General features: G+C 54.5%; 1 protein-coding gene and 1 pseudogene across 2 annotated transcripts; both read left to right on the top strand.

Annotated features, from left to right (window-relative positions):
• The first annotated feature begins 226 nt into the window (after positions 1-226).
• Positions 227-6,676, top strand: LOC146766501 (uncharacterized). 2 transcript variants are annotated; one of them, XM_085588482.1, is made up of 12 exons: positions 227-2,346; positions 2,782-2,840; positions 3,441-3,595; positions 4,021-4,124; positions 4,249-4,307; positions 4,553-4,689; positions 4,770-4,894; positions 5,023-5,081; positions 5,403-5,557; positions 5,927-6,033; positions 6,148-6,261; positions 6,455-6,676. In XM_085588482.1, the coding sequence occupies exons 1-12, from the start codon at positions 382-384 to the stop codon at positions 6,497-6,499; spliced, it is 3,084 nt and encodes a 1,027-aa protein (XP_085444608.1). In that variant the 5' UTR covers positions 227-381; the 3' UTR covers positions 6,500-6,676. The 2 variants fall into 2 exon arrangements, with proteins under 2 accessions (XP_085444608.1, XP_085444609.1); XM_085588483.1 differs by lacking the exon at positions 5,927-6,033.
• Positions 6,677-9,838: 3,162 nt separating this feature from the next.
• On the top strand, positions 9,839-14,624 carry LOC146766500 (SNW domain-containing protein 1 pseudogene; annotated as a pseudogene).
• The last annotated feature ends 2,199 nt before the right edge of the window (positions 14,625-16,823 follow it).

Here is a 16,823-nt window from a genome sequence, read left to right as displayed (position 1 = left end):
CCGGGTGAGGGGTGCTGCCGGGTGAGGGGTGCTGCCGGGTGAGGGGTGCTGCCGGGTGAGGGGTGCTGCCGGTCCTGGCCCTCCTTGGGGAGGTTTCTGGGGGCTGGGTGGGTGTTTGGGGCAGGGAATGAGGCCGTGTCTGAGCCCAGGGCTGGTTCCATCCCTGTGCTGCCCTGGGAGCTTCCCAGGAGGTGCTGAGGCTTGGCACAGGCGTTCCTGAGCCGGGAGGCTGCTGGAGAGCAGGAGGGGGTTTAATAAGGAGCTCTGGGGATGGGGAGCTTGGGAAGGGGCCGGGCACCGGGATGTGGGAGCTGCAGAGCCCCACTCTAAATCTGCTGCTGTCCCTCTCCACAGCTGAGCTCTGGCCGTGGCCCTGCCAGGATGAGCCGAGGGGTTGGGGCACCGAGCCCCCCGGCCGCTGCTGCTGCCCCGCGGGCAGGAACGCTGCTCCGAGCGGAGAGGGAAGGGGCTGCGGGCACAGCCCCGTGTCCTGCTGCCCGCGGGGCTGTCCCTGCCCGCAGGCTGCGGTGCGGAGCCTTCCTGCTGCTGGCCGTGTGCGTGTGTGCCACTGCTGTCCCCTGCGGCCGGGGCGCTGCGGCTGCTGTCCCCGGGGGTGCCCCGGGCTCCTCGGCCTCCCGGCGAGGGGCGGGGGACAGTCTGGGGACAGCTCGGGGGCACCTCCTCTCCTCGGGCTGCCTCCCGGGGCTCCCGGGAGTTGTGGCCCCTGGGACAGGCGCCGGGGGACGGAGCCTGGGGCCAGGGCCTGCGGCCACACGGACACCTCGGAGCTCCCTGCAGCGGCAGCCCGGCCCTGGGCGCAGGGAAGGGCTCAGGCCGGGCACAGCAGTGCCCGTCGGGCTGTCCCTCGCACAGAGGCCTGGCAGAAGGGAGCCTGCTGCCCCGGCCGGGCTCTGCCAGCCCGAGGGTGTCCCCAGTCCTGGCTCCTGGCGCAGAGCAGGACCGGGCTCACCTGGTGCCACACGGATGCCAGCAGTGACTTCAGCTGCTGGCCCGGGGCAGCGAGCAGGCACAGCCGAGCCCCAGAGCCCACCGAGGGGCTCTGAGGCCACCTCCAGAGCTTGGAGTGAGGCGGCTGCTGGGGTCCCTGCCACCTCCCGGGCACGGCTGCAGCCTCCTTCCCTCCCCACAGCTGCCCCCGGCCCCTCTGGAGGGGCTGCAGTGACCCGGGGGGCACCCAGCCCAGTGCTGCCGCTCCGAGGGGCAGCTGCAGGGTCTCGGGTCCCACCCGGTGTCCCCACAGGGACCCTGACGGGTGCTGGCTCCTGGAGCCCCAGCACGGCAGAGCAGGAGGTGGCCTCTGCTCTGCCCAGGCAAGGGACACCCAGCTCGGCCGGGCTGAGCCCTGGCACGGTGGGGGTGCCCCCTGCCCTGACCCTGGAGGGGCTCTGGGGCACTGCTGGCACTGCCCTGCCTGGGCCAGCTGCTCCCTCGGTGGGTGCTCTGCTGGCCCAGGTTCCAGGAAATGGCTCTGGACTCCTGGGTGCTGTCCTGGCATCACTTCCTACCCCTGCCACAGCTCCTGTTGCCCACAGTCAGCATGGGCTGCCTTCCTCCCTGCCCATGGTGGCCTCTGGGGCTCCTGCTGTCCCCTCCTGGGCACAGAGTGAGTGGCCTTCTCCCCCTGCACAGCCAGTGTCCCCTGCAGCCTGCCCAGCACAGCCCAGGGCTCCCAGCCCTGCAGGTCCCACCGTGCCTGGGATGAGCTCCACAGCCCCTGGTGCCATCGCAGAGCTTGGGCAGAGGGCTCTGATGGGAGGATCCAGGCCCAGCAAGCCCGGGACAGCACCCGTGGGCCCCTTTCCCACTGCAGCAGGACCTGCAGGGCCCGGCCCTGCCAGCCCAGGCTCTGTGCCTCCCCCCTGCTCCCCACAGCCAGCTCTGCAGCGTGGCCCTGAGCCTGGGCACCGCCCTGCCACCCGCAGCAGCGTGACATCTCCATCCTGCCCGCCGGCTTCTCCTGGAGCTGGGCGTGTGGCCAGCTCCCTGCTCAGCTCCCAGAGCCTGGCAGTGCCCGCAGGAGCTGCCCTCGATGCCCACGTCGTGTCCAGTGGCCCCAGCGCTTCCCAGCACTCCTGCCCAGCCACGGAGCCTCTCCCTGCAGCCAGCAGAGCGGCCTCCAGCCCGGCGGAGCTGCTGAGCGAGGGCAGAGCTGGCTCCACAGGGATGGAAGCCCCTGCACCCCACCCCTCCAGCCGCCCCCTGCCCGCAGCGCCTGTGCACGTGCTGCCCCTGCGATTCCGGCTGCTGGGCATCGCTTACGCCCCGGCTCTGGGCAGCAGGAACTCCCCGAGCTACCGGCAGCTGGAGGCAGATGTGACACTGATGGTGGGTGCTGCAGGTGCTGGGACTCTTTTGGCACTTTGGGCTGCGGGGTGGTGCCCGGCCCTGCTGGGGGAGTCGCCCGTGTGCTGCAGCAGCCCTTGGGTGGGTGTTGCCCACCTGGGCATGGTGGAGGTGGGTGAACCCCTGGCACTGCTCCGCTGGAGCTTGGTCTGAGGTGGGACTGGGCTCCCCTCACCTCTGGCAGCCCCCAGGGCCATGGCACATGGTATTATTGCCAGGCTGCTGTGGCTGCTCTGGGTGTCCCAGCTCATCCCTGGCATTCCCAGTGGGCTGGCACTCCCTGGGGTGCCTGGGTGCCGTTCCCGGGCAGGCTGAGCTGCTTCCCTCTGTTTATTGTCCCCTCTTTGTCCATGTCCCCTTCTCAAGGGGAGTTTGGGAAACCTTCCCAATTCATTACCAGCTGCTTCTCCCTTCCAGCTCAAGCAGATGCTGTCCAGCTACCAGAGCTTCCTGCAGGCCAATGTCCTCGAGTTCCTGTGAGTGTGCAGCTGCTCTGGGGGCTGGGTTCTGAAGCAGCAGTGGCCTGAGGGAGCCACCCTGGCCCTAAGGGAGTCCTGTGTGGAAGAGCAACTGGTTACACTTCACTTTGACAGGGACTCTGTTCTCTTGGGAAAGGTGCATGCCCGAGGAATGGCTGCAGACACAAACAGCACGTGTGAATGTTTTTCCTTTGCTCCCACAAGGCTGGGAGGTGGATGTTGGTGTGAATGGCTGATAAGGGCAGCAACCTCTGCTCTAAACAATGTTTGTTGGTGTAGGCTGTTTTGGCTTTCCTCCTGGGTGTTCCTGGGACTTTCTTCAACCTTTCCCATAGCAGAAATATAAATACTGGAGTGTGTGTAATAAAGATGAATCCTGCTGGGAGAAGCAGTGGTCTCTGTTTCTGTCCAAGCTGCTGCAGGTGTGGCTTGGAGGGAAGGGTTATACAGGGAAATGCTGCAGACAGGTCATTGTGAGGGGCTGCACTTCCTCAGTGTGTCATCCTCCCAAGGGATCCCTGTCTGAGTTCCTGGATAAAAGCACCTGGGGAAAAAAGAGGCATCAGGTGTGCTGCCACTGTCTCCTCTCCCTGGCAGGAATGGCTCCGTGGTGGTGCGAGGGGAGGTTCTGTTCCAGGGGGATGCTCCTGCTCCCACCAGCTCCCACCTCATCCGCACAGTCGTCACAGAGGCCAGCAAGGGCAGGAGCATCTTCAGCTGGCAGCTGGAGCCCCAGTCTGTCCAGTCGGGTGGTAAGTCCTGAAGCTTTTCCCACAGCAGGGCTGCTGCTGCCAAGCACCCTCCTCGTGCCTCCCTCAAAGCCCAAAGCCGCGCAGTTTGGGTTCCAGGCTTTTCCTTCCCTGACATCCCTTCTCCTGGCCTCTGTGAAAGCGGTGTGAGGGTGTCAAGGGTGGTGGAGTGCACATCTGGAGCAGCTGGGCCTGTGTGGGCCACGGCTTCTGCTGGGCTCCCTGGCCTCCCCTCTCTGCCCCGGCTCTCCTGTGCTGGGAAATGCCACATCCCAACCCCTTCCCACATCCAAAGGGATTCCTCCTGGCTCAGTGCCCTGCTGCTTCCTGCCCTTGGGGCGTGGCCAGGGATGAGCCCAAGGCTGAGCAGTATTTGCCAAGGGAGCTGGAGGAACAGGGATGAGCAGGACTCTTCCAAACTCCCTTAGGCTTCAGCCTGGAGAACCTGGAGCCCGAGAAGCTGTCCATCTCCCTCACTGGCTCCCAGCTTGGGCTGAGCGGGATGGATCCTCTGGAGAGGCTGGTCAGAGAGGTATGCCAGGCCTGGGGGGCTCCTCCCAAGGGTGCTGCTGGGGGAATGGGCACAGGCTGCCCGGGGCTGGAGTAACCTGTGCTAAACAGGGGAAGGTGTGAGCTGTTGTCTTCTCCCTGCCCAGGTAACTGCAGCTGTCAGTGCCCTCTACCACGTCAGGAGCTTCACCATCTCCCAGCTCAGGTATGGGATGCAGCCCCTCCTCTGCCAACCTCTTCATTTCCCTGCCTTCACCCTCTCCTGTGCCCTCTGCAGCTGATGAGCTGTGCTGCAAGGAGGGAGAGGATGGGATCAGCTGGGAGGGGATGTGCAGCTGGAGCAAAGTGTAACTGAGCACCTTGTGTGGCTCTCAGGGGAAAAGCAGCAGGAAAGGTGCTGGAGCTGGCCCCAACCCTCCTGCCTTGCTCAGAGCTCTTCTCTCCCCTCAGAGAGCTGGGTGGGAACACGGAGATCACTGGAGACCTCTACCTAGACACAGTTGTCCATGCTGACGTTACGGAGGTTCTGGAAGCCCTGACTGCACTCTCGGGCCTCTCCCTGGACCTGAGCTCCCTCTCGGTGGAGGGTAAGGACAGTCCCCGGCTGTGCTGTGGGCAGGGTGGCTGCCAAATCTGCCCCACCAGCGCTTGTTCCTTGCTCCTTCAGGGTCCCAGCTGGATCTGCACGTGTACCCTCTCTCCTTGGTGGTCACCAACAGACACTTCAGCCAGGAGCTCCAGGATCCGCTCTCTGCCGAGCACCACAATCTCTCCAGGGACCTTGGCCATGCGGTAGGAATGGGGCTGCTGGCAAGAGGGGATGAAGGTCCCCCCAGCTGGGTGAGAGGAAGAGGCACGGGGGGAAGAGGGGCTGATCTGGGGTGTCCAAAGAGCTGAGCTGAGCACAGCCTTTCTTCCAGGTGGCGAGAGCCCTGAGGGATTACCCCACCTTCCTGACAGCGATCATGAAAGGATTCCTGTGAGTGGGGCAGGGGTTCTTTCTGCTGGGCCAGGGAGGTCTCCCTTCAGATATCAGCCAGCAGCTCATGGCTGACAGCTGCAGGTTTTGGCTGCAGAAAGCTTTGCAGGGGAAGCTGAGGTCAAGCATGATGCCATTGGAGCAGTGGTGATGTGCTGCACCTCCAGGGATGTCCCTTCCTTCCCAGGGCTCCCTGAGTGCAGAGATCTCTTCCTATTGAGCAAAACCCCCTGGGAGGAGGCTGGCAGTGCCCACCCCATGGCTCTGTGGGGTCATGGTGGGACTGGCAGCTGCTGGAGCTGCTCCCAACCCTGTCTGCAGGCCTGGCTCCTTGATCTGCCATGGGAAGGTGATCTTCCGTCACCCCGCTCCCACCAGCGTGGAGGTTCTGGAGACACTTGTGCGCTCGGTCGGGCCAACGCAGGCTCTGGCTGGCTCTGACATCCAGGTGGATCCACACTCTCTGTCTGTGGGAGGTGAGCTCCCCTCTGGGCCGTGGTTCTGTGAGCTCCACAGGCCCCAGGCCTCCACTGTGAGCAGAGCAGATCCACAGCTGAGCCCATCCTGGCCCCTGCTGTGCAGAGAGGCTCTGCTGTCTTGGCTGGTGTGCTGAGCAGAAAGTGAAATTCCAGCAGCAGCTGTGCCCTGGCCCTCTGCATAGCCTGGGGCAGTGGGGCTGGAGACCTTCTGCTGCAGGACTGGTGTGGGATGGGAGGAAAGGGCATGGAGGGCGTGGAGCGGGTGTTCTGCAATCCCCTGTGTTTGTCCTGGAGCAGAGGGGGTGGCTGGCACCCTGTGGGGCAGAGCTGGCTGCCCCGGGCTCTAAAAGCTGTGCTCTGCTCCAGAGGACACCCTGGACCCTCCCAGGCCCCAGCCGGGCTTCCCAGCGTACGGAGTGGCCGTCGTGGCCATCGGTGGCCTCTGCATCATCGCTGCGCCTGTCGTGCTCGTGGTGAGGGCCAGTTCTGTCTGCTGGGCTGCGCCAGCAGCCGGGGCCTTGGGTGGGGTGGGCTGAGGGGCTCTGTGGGGCCAGGTAGGGCTGCAGCCCCTGTGCTCTCCTCCCCAGTGCCTGGGGACCAAGAGGCTGGGCTGGCAGGATGGAAGAGCCCTTTGGCACAGGAGAGACCCTGAAGTGGGGATCCAGATGTTGGACATGGATAACCAGGGCTTCTGGACAGAGGTGAGAGGCCTTTACAGCCCTTGGAATTTCTGCTGTGCCTGGGAGCTGCTGTTTCTGCAGCTCACAGGTTCTTCTGTTCCCTGCTGATGATCTCTGGGGCTGGAGAAACCTGGGGGGAGTTGTGGAGGGAAGGGACCCTCATTCCTGCCTTCCCTGGAGCTGTTTAAAGTGACTTCTTCCCTGTCCCCTGCAGGACCCTGAGGATGGTCACTTTGAGTGGCAGAGCACTTCTGCCTGAGGAGAGAAGCAGCAGCAGCTGGGGGTGCTGGGAGAGGGGCTGTAGGTGGGGAGGAGATGCTGAGAAGCTCTCCCCGATCTTGTGGCTGCAGCTGCCAGGTGCTCCCTGAGCAGAATGCAGACCCAGGTGTCTAAAGGAATAATTTTGTATCTTAATAAAGTGTTTGTAGACCGTGAATCCCAGTTGTGAAGGATGTGTGTTTGCTGAGGGCGTGCTGTTGAACCTCCCTCCCTCCTGGGCTCCCAGTACCACCACAGCCCTGTGCTGCTGCTCTAACTGCTGCCTGTGGGCTGGGCTTGGTCCTCTCCAGGCCTGGGCTAACAGCCCTAGTGCCAGGGAGTTAAAAAAGCAAGAATGTGCAGCCCAGCCCCACAGTCACTTTCCAGCTCCTCTGTCGTGGTTTGACACGGAAAGAGAATTTTTTCCGGAAGGAAGAGTTCAATTTGGATATTGACCAATGGAAGGTGGACACGCCTCTGAGAACACAGAGGGGTTAAAAGCAGAATTCCCAGGGAACTCGCTCTCTTTGGTTCCGGTCAGCATGCAGTGGAAACCTCCCCTGCCCAGCCACGAGCTGGGTGGGGAGGGGAAGCCCCATGGCCTTACTGAGGTAAGGCCCAAGGGTGGTGGAAGGACTGGAACCGGGCTGGCCCCTGCGGATGGAAGGGTGGAAGGAATCTGGGATGTCTCAGTTCCCGCCCCCCCGCCCCAGAGGTTCTCTCCTGAGAGGGAGAGAGAAAAGAGACAGCGGCAGTTCTGTCAGCAATTCCACTGCGAGGAAGGAGGAGCAGGAGGAGCTGCAAGGTGCCCACTTGTGTGGGAGTTGCTGGATGTCCGGGCATCGAGCCATCCAGGGAGTTCGGATTTTTAACCCTTCCTTGAGAAATGAAAGCTTTGTGAATTTTCCTTTCCCCTCCTTGGTTTGAAAGAGAGGAAGAGGGACACCTTGGACCCTGGGATGTTAGAAGGAAGAATTCTAGATGGGAGGGGGATAAAGCGTGGCTTTTGGCTGGACTTTTCCGTGTTAGCCACAACCTGAACCAATCTTCTCCTCCAAGAGAGACTGTGTTTTGGGAGGATGCCAGTGAGTCAAGAGACCTGCTTCAGCTGGGAAAAGACAAGAGTGCAGTGAACAGAGAAAAGGTTAGGGGGTTTGTGGTGGCGCCCCCTTGTCCTCAAAGGAAAGAGAAGAGAAGAAGATCTCTGTTCTTGAACCCTCGGCCCCAGGGGAAATGGAAAAAATGGGGGGGACTGTGGTCCCAAACAATGAAAAACTGAACTGTTGTTTTCTCCCCTCTTGGCAGGGCATCCTTGAAAGGAAAAATCCTAAAGGCAGTGACCATCCATGCATTGTGGTGAGAGCACTGTGCATGGAAAGGAGAAGGGTCACCATGGCAATCTTTTCTCTAGGCGGTGCCATGTGTGACATGGAAACACAGGATGTGGAGCTGTGTTTCTTGGGGGGTCTGTGGCACAGGAGAGACTCTGTTCCCTCTAAGGGCTGAGTATCGGTTGCTTGGAGGGTGGAAACCTGATTGGGGTCCAGATTGTGTCTCACTGTGGTTTGTTGGAGTTGGGTGGTGGGGGGAGGAATGCTTTGCAAGGTTTTCATTTGATCTTTGTGTGTTTTTTTAGCTGTTTTCCTTTTTTTTTTTCCTGTTGTAGTAGTAGCTTAATAAAGGTTTTTTGTTTTTTTTTTCCTGTTATTAAGCTTAGGCCTGCTTTGCTCTGTTCTAGATTCCACTTCACAGCATTCAAGGGAGGGATCACATTTTCATGGGTGCGCTGGCATTGTGCCAGTGTCAAACCATGATATCCACTGTGCTTCTCCTTCCAGCACCCTGGGATTTATCTCAGATCCTGCTCTGGACTGTTTGTTCCAGCCCTGCCCCTGCCCCACAGGGCTCCATGCCAGCTCCAGCCCCACAGCTCTGCCTGCAGCTCCTGCTGTGCCTGCTGAGTGCCACAGAGCCTTTATTTCACATCTTTATTTCTCTGCTGCCTCTGCAGTCCCTATGCCAGCCTCACTGTCAGGAGCTCTCTTTCGCCTCTCCCCAACCGCAGTTTTTACTTCACCTCCAGCCCTGGTGTCTCTGTTTTGGGCAAGCCAAGGGCTTTTATTTCAGCTCTACCAGCAGGATTTCCCCCCCAGGTCAGCATCATGTCCCCACAATCTTTATAAATACCTCAATGAGTTCTCAGGTAATTTTGGAGGACTGCCCTGTTTAAAATCAGGGAAGCTGTGGGGTTTGTGGCAGCAGGTGACCTTTAAATCCCACCTCTCCCTGTCACCAGGGGATCAGTGGAGTTGCTCATCTCTTCTGAACCTAAAGCGGGACTTTATGGGGAAGCAAATCAAATAGAAGAGGTGCTACATGAGGTTCTTGGTTGGAGACTGGGACAACATGAACTCTCAGAGGTCCGTATGACAACAGTGATGGTTTATTATGCAAGATTTTTATGTAGGGGGTTTGAGACTCCCGGGTTTAAACAGCTGGTTGGTTGGGGTCTCTCTCCACCCTGCCCTCTGGCCAGTGGTGCATCTGCACCCAGGCTTGAACAGGCTTGCCTCAGGGGCCCCTGTAGAGGTTGGAGTCTAACCTATCCAGGGACCTGTTTATCTGTTTCTGGAGCTACACCAGGCCAGCTGAATTGGATTTGTGTTACCATGTCCAGTTACAGACTGGCTGCACTATGACAATTCCTCCTTTTCTTCTTATTAAAAATTGCAAAGTGTTCTCTGTTATCCTACCTGCATGGGCCCTTTGCAGCCATGGTGACAGAAGGCAGCAGGGCTCTAATTTGAAGGAGGCCTTTGACCTAGTTTGACAAGCATGGATCCCCTCAGCCAGAGATGTCTCATGTACCCCTGGAGTAGTAGCACTCACTTCCAGGAGCTCTTAGGCAAGATCACAATCCTTCAGGCTAACAGGCCACAGGTTAACTACTTAGAGTTACAACTTGCCACTAAAAAAATAAACCATTTAACCCTTAGGGCCATTAGCAAATACCCAACTTCTAGAAAACCAATTTGCAAACACAATACCAATTGTAAACAGAATAACATTTTACAAACAAACTGAGTTCTGCAATGAGCCATCACTTCAATAGTCCCAGATGTCCCTGAGGGAGGTGAACAAGTTGTCTCCATCACTGTTCTGCTCATGGCTCCACCACGTCTCTTGAGGAGCTCTTGGGGGATGCTGCTTGTGGCCCCAGGCAGGCTGTAGGGCAGGAGGGACACACGTGGCAGGTACCCAGTGTGTTCCTGTGTCTGTTGAAACACACAATGTCCCTGTCCTTACAGGTGATGAGATCCCACGTGCCTCCCCAGCTATTGGTGGGAAAGGTCTTACACCATTACCTTGGGTTTGATCATTGTCAGATTGTAGTGATAGAGAGTGATTTAAAATGACACATTCCTCCCTTTTGTTTTTCAAGCTTCCATTCTCAAGTGCCATGTGCTTTTTTCACCATGGCTTGTCCTGTTGCTAGTTTGGGAATGCCAGTGTGGTGTGGCACTCTCCAGAGCTGTAGGAAATGTCTTGTTTTCTGTGAAGTGTAAACAGGACCATTGTCTGTTTTGATGGACAGGGGAAGGGGATCCCTAAAGCAGCAGAGGCTGAACCCCAATGTGCAATGGCATCCCGACCCCTTTCACCTGTGTGTAATGTAGCCCATCTTGCTGGTGAAAAGTATTAATGGTAAATGTACATCTTTTAGACATCCAAATTCAGGGATGTGCAAATTGATCAGTTTGCCAGACTTGCAAAGCATGTATTCCACGAGGGTTCATCCCCATCTGCCGTGGTGCAGCGTGGCCTTGGCAGTCAGTGCAGGTGCTAACAATGTTATGAGCCTCTGTGTCTGAGAGCCGGGATTGTCGTTGTAAGGCCAGAACCCCTTGGTGGAAGAAATCAGGTGATGCCTTTGCTTGTGCTGCCATGTCTGGCTGTGGTGCTGCCCGAGCAGAGCCAGCTAGCCAGTCTGCTGGAGCTCTGTGCTCTGTGATGAAATATGGTACATTTGTTGTGACTTCTGATGGGTAATGTGTAATAGGGCAAGTTCTGGCCAGGATGGTATGACACTGAGTTTTTAGTAAGTCCAACATTCGCCACTCACCTTCCTCTTTCCATGGCACTATGGCTTTTCCTATTTAGCCTAGAGCTGTCAGTAAACACGGAAACACATTCTAAGGGTGTTCAGCTATGTTCCACATAAATCCAGAACATTTGTAAAATGTCCATTTTTGTAAAATGTCCATTTTTGTAAAATGTCATTTATGACAAAACCCACTTAGTTTGAGACTTAAGGAAGTCACAATTCCCTGAAAGAAGAAGGATCCTGAAACTATGTGTGTCTTTTAGATAATTACACAAAGAGGTGTTAAAGCATAGAAGATGCCAGCTCTAAATGCAGTTATAACATCTTATGAATAATGCCTATTATTAAGTCAGTATATTCACATCATGTATTCAATATATCAGTGGCATCTGTCTTACGAAGTTGAGATAACACCTTTCTAGAGTCATGTACTTATGACAGTAAAATGAAACAAAGGAAAATGCTAAAACAGCTTCCAATCAATAACAGCCATAATGTAAAATCATCACTGACTCTTACTGTGTTACCTATGGAAGAGGAGACAGCAATTGTAACAAAGATTGTAACAAGCAATAGAATCTTTGACAAAATACAAGTTGAACACACTGTATCTTCTTTATCCACAAACAGGTGTTTATTAATGTTTCATCATAGCTGTTTTAGTCAGATTTGTCTTACCTCTTAAAAGAAAACAACTATATATCTTGCAATGTAGAAAAGTAGTATTTGGCTGCCTTAGACTGCAGTGCAAGATGTCACCAAAAGCATTCTATGGTATTCTGTCACCATCTGTTAAAGCCAGGCGGGGCAGTGTTCTTTATCTCTTCCATGACTCACCCTCCCTTGGGGAGATATCTTCTGTCAATGGGCCATTGAGTGTCACTGCAGGACTGATAAGATTACATCATCCCATTGTGAGATGCTCTGCCCAGGGGGAGGAGCCAAGCATTCCTACCTGGATATAATCAGAGACTTTTCAACACCACAGGCAGCCTTTTCCACTGGATTCCCAGAGGAGCAGCTTTCTTTTCCTCCGCATTCCCAGACCCTTCTACTTCACCACTCGACCTTCCGAGGAACCCTCCACCCTTCTGCAGGATCCCTGCTTACACAGAACCACAGCTGTCACTGCAGGAGGGCTGAGCCACCACTTCATGGGACTGGTGCCAGCACCCTGACCCACAGGCTGCCAGGTTGTATTTGGACTTTGTCTGTTTGACCAGTAATTTTTTTTAACTAATTTACTAATTTTTTTACTAATTTTACAACTGAGCTAATTATTTCTAAACTTTAAAGAACTGCTGCAGGTACAATTGAAGGTTCTAGGACTTAAGAACTTAAAAATAATTGCCGCAAATAATCTTAGAGGAGAGCTGTGGACTGGGAGCAGGAGCTGGGTGGACAGTGTAAGGTCAAGATGGCCCTCAGCAGCTTTTTGCCAGCTCCAACCCAGCTGTCCCCAGATCTGCTGGAACTAGGAGAAAGAGCAAGAGCTCAGAGATCCAGGCAGAATGCTCTGGCCTCCTCACAAAGGGAACCTCCCCCATATGGTGACCGGAAAGGATGGATACCACGAGTTCTGGAGGATTTTGGAGATGGGGGTGCCTTCCCAGAAATTCACGTGGCCCAATATCCATTGGATATGGGCCAAAAGAAGAAAATTTCCAATGCTTTGGCTCTTCAGGTGGATGCAGAAGGAAAAATAAAATACGATGCAATTGCTTGGCAAGGACAGTCAAAGGACAAGGTTATTTACAGCAAGTACACAGATCTTGTGCCAAAAGAGGCCATGGATGTGGGTGATCCTGAACTGCAAAGACCAGATGACAAGGCAATTGGAGAGGTAACAAAGAAGACAAGAGAAGCCTTGGAGAAATTAGTCTCCCAAAAAGTTGCAGCAGCCATGCCAGTTGGAACTTCTGAGGAGCCAGCTCTGGCGCAGTACATTCGGTACACACCATCTCAGCAAGGAGCTGCATTCAACTCTGGAGCAAGGCAGAGAGTTATTTGCGTGGTGGAAATGCAGAAGGACCCTATGGAGCCTCCAAGATTCAAAATCAACAAGAAGATTCCACGAGGACCACCATCTCCTCCAGCACCTGTAATGCACTCTCCAAGTAGAAAGATGACTGTGAGAGAGCAGCAAGAGTGGAAAATTCCTCCATGCATTTCCAACTGGAAGAATGCAAAGGGTTACACCGTTCCCTTGGAGAAGCGTCTGGCTGCAGATGGCAGAGGATTGCAGGCTGTTCATATTAATGAAAACTTTGCCAAACTTGCTGAGGCGCTCTATATTGCTGACAGAAAGGCTCGTGAGGCAGTAGAGATGCGTGCCCAGGTGGAGAGGAAGATGGCTCAGAAAGAAAAGGAGAAACACGAGGACAAGCTCAGAGAAATGGCTCAGAAAGCCAGGGAGAGAAGAGCAGGGATCAAAACAAGTGTTGAAAAGGAGGATGGAGCAGCTAGAGAAAGAGATGAAATCAGACGTGACCGGCGCAAAGAGAGACAGCATGACAGAAATCTTTCCCGGGCAGCTCCTGATAAAAGGTCAAAGCTGCAAAGGAATGAGAACAGAGATATCAGTGAAGTTATTGCCCTGGGGGTACCCAACCGCAGGCCATCCAATGAAATCCAATATGACCAGAGGCTGTTCAACCAGAGCAAGGGTATGGACAGTGGCTTTGCTGGAGGAGACGATGAAATTTATAATGTTTATGACCAGCCATGGAGAAGTGGCAAGGATATGGCCCAAAACATCTACAGGCCAAGTAAAAATATGGATAAGGACATGTATGGTGATGATCTAGAGGCTCAAATAAAGATCAAGAGGTTTGTTCCTGACAAAGAGTTTTCTAACTTGGATCGTAACAGCAGAAGCAGAGGCAGAGATGGACCAGTTCAATTTGAGGAGGATCCATTTGGTTTGGACAAGTTTCTGGAAGAAGCCAAGCAACACGGCGGTTCTAAACAGCCATCAGGCAGCAGCTGCCCTAAGGAACACGAGCATCAGAGCAAAAAGAGGAGGAAGGACTGAATCTGCTCCTTGGGAGGTAGCAAAATGGACTGCAAAAGGATTGGACTTCATGCAGAAGGATTTCTAATATTGGCTGTTCAGGAGGATGGCATTTGTAACACAGCAGTTCACAACACTAGCATGCACACACTGATTCTTCTGCATAGGACAGCTACCCGAGGAGAGAGAAGACACTGAGACCACCTGGAAACATTTCATAAGGGAATTAATTATTCTTTAGCAAGTTCTCTGACTTGGCTGATTCCCCATTGCCCAGCACCTAAGGGTAAGAATGTAGCCCCCTTCCTATAGCTTTAGTTCTTGTAGGTAGCTAAAGCTTGATCTGTTAAAGCTTTCCTGCGGTATATAATGATCCTCTTATGCTGTAACAGATGCCGTGGTGATGATTCAGTGTTTTAGTGTGGCTATACAGTTTATTTGAACAAGGGACGGGAAACAGCTAGGTTCTGTCTTAAAAGCAAGTCCTCATTCATATTTTCTCAGTAATCCTTGTTTTAGTTTCCTTACATTTAGTGAAATAAAACCTCCTTCTGTAGTAGCAGCTCCCTGGTCAGAGAGACAGAAGCTAGATAAGTTTTCCCGGAATCGACCTGGGAAGCTTTAGGGGAACCGGAGAGAAGGAATTCTAAACAATTTTTATCTTAACTTGCTGTCCCTGATGTTGTGAACATGTGGAATGTCTTATGGAGATTTGTTTACCAAAGGGTGGTTTCTTAATTAGCCAATGGTGATGGTGTTTTAATTAAAGGACGAATTAGGTCTACCTGTAACAAAGTAGGGTATAAGAAGCATGGAATTCTTAATAAAGATTATTAGCCTTTTGTGAATATCTTGAGAGTCCATGTCACATATTACCTGGTCCTGGCTCGCTGTGCCAACATCATTCCACCCCTGAAAAAAAAAAAAAAAAAATCAGATCTGCAGCGGCCAAGCTGCACCAGGGAGGGGTGGGGGAAGGTCCACCAGGGCAGGGCAGGGTGAGGAGAGGCCAGCCATGCCTCCCCATATCTACAACAGGTCTCTGAGGTGGACAGCAATTAAATGTAGGTCATCTGGCTCCAAGTGATGGACAGGCACCACCCTGAAAAGTGGGGGCTGAGCTGTCCTGTGCTACCACTGCCCCAGCTTGGGAAGGGAAACCTCTATGGCACCGTGCTGCGGCTGTGAACCACGCCTGCTGTACCATGCCACATCCATCAGGATTAAATTCTTAACGCTGAGAATGACTGGGCAGCAATGGCAGTGGAGGTCATAGAGGCCTTCGCAGCACTGCTCTGCACCTCTGCAGCTCTGTTCCTCCCCCAAAACACTTGCATTTGAAAAAGAGGAGGAGAAAAGACAATAAAAACCAAACCCTCAGAACTGCACAACGTAAGGGGGAAAATACCAAAAGACAAATGTAGAAAACGCTAGAAAGGCACAAAGCATCCATGGCTCTCCTCTTCTGTTTTGAAGTCAGTGAGCCCTGTGGGGGACTTCCGACCATGGGGCCCATCACGGTGGAGCTGCCAGGGCTGGAAAGAAGCTTTTCTACAAAAATGCTGTCCAGCCAATGTTTGCAAGTTCTGCATGGGGCTGTTGTGCTCAATGTCCATGCTGTTTGGGGCTCGGGGTATTTATGGAGGACAAGATCTGCTCAGACAGCCACCACACCACCACCCACTGCCACCCTGCAGTCTCCACGGTTCTCAGAGAGTGGAAACCTGCCGGCCCTGCGCTGCCTGTCCTTGCCATCTGGTGGGGGATCTTAATCATGCCAGAGGTAAGTTTTCAAGTGCATGCAACTAATTTCTATTTCTGGGCTCCTGGTGGTTTTATTTTTTTCTCCACGCAGTTTGAAGCTTGCTGTCACTGCCAACACGTCTGGCTCTGGGATGGAAGAGAAAAAGTCTGACATGGGGCCGCGTGCTCCTGAGCATCTGCATGCAGGGACACACACACACACAGAGGTGCTGTCGCTGCCGGAGTGTGGGCTTGAGCTCTGCTAAATACCTTTGCCAAACTGGGGACTGTGGAGGCCTGTGAGCCCACCAGGGAAAGGGTGGTAGCAATACCCTGGGGAAACCCACAGTAGGCTCCAGGTGTTCCTCACAGCTCAGGCTTCCCCCATGGTGCTGCTCTGCAGCACGATGTTAATTTGTCCCAGTTCTCTCTTCCCCATTGGCCCCTTGGCCTTCCCTTCCCATTTTACCCTAATAAGTTCAAGTTCTAGTAAGTTCTCCACTCCTTGTAATCCCGTTGGTGTCTGTAGCCCCACCTATCCACCTGGCATTCCCTAGTGGTCCCTTCCCAGTGTACCGCCCCTTACCTTTGGATCCCTGATGCTCTTCTCTGCCCCCTCTTTCCTGGTATTTATACCCTAGACCCTCTTTTGTCTTTGTCTTTGGTCCCTGGACCCCTTCAGTGTGGCCTGAAATAAAGCACGTAGGAACTCTGTGCCTGGACCCACCCGTGTCTTCACTGCCGTGCTGCCCCGTGGGTGTGTGTCTGCGTGTGTGTGTGTGTGTGTGTGTGTGTCTGTGTGTGTGCATGTGTGTGTCTGTGTGTTTGTCTGTCTGTGTGTGTTTCTGTGTGTCTCTGTGTGTCTGTGTCTGTGTGTGTGTGTCTGTGTGTCTGTGTGTGTGTCCTGGTGCTCTCGTGGCTCCCACTCGTTGGCACAAGACGCTTTTGGGGAATGTTGCATCCACCACCACCACGGACTGCAACACAAAACCATCCCCTGGACCACACAACACAGTAACAAAGGTGTCAGCATATACCTGTTGTACTTTATTTCTGGTTTTTCCAACACATTTTTCCTCGCTTATCTCATAGTTTGCCTTTCTTTCTGTGATGCTTATATTTCCACATGGCTGCTGCTCTCGCGTACCATTTCCACGTCATGTTTCTATTCTGTAGCCTGTTTCCCCACGCCTCAACACATGCAATGTATTTTCCAGTTCCGGACCCTTCACTCACCATGGTTCTTGAGAACATTGTCCCCATGACTTGCTGGGCCCTTCTCCCCTCAGCAGCTTTTAGGCTGCCTCACCTTCTGTGACGCTCTTTGATAAGGAGAGGAGCCGCGTGTGCTCCGTGGTTCAGGACTGCGTCTGGTTTGGTGACTGGGTTTGCATTTGCGTTCTCACGGGTGTTGATTTCTCCTCTCTCTCGGGGTTCCTGAGGTCAGGGTGACCCCGAGAGAGA

The sequence above is a fragment of the Lonchura striata genome, chromosome 10 (assembly GCF_050655825.1).
Source record: "Lonchura striata isolate lonStrDom1 chromosome 10, ASM5065582v1, whole genome shotgun sequence".
Lineage (NCBI taxonomy): Eukaryota > Metazoa > Chordata > Aves > Passeriformes > Estrildidae > Lonchura > Lonchura striata.
Note: the sequence above shows the minus strand (reverse complement) of the source record. Positions and strands in the feature narration are given on the sequence as shown.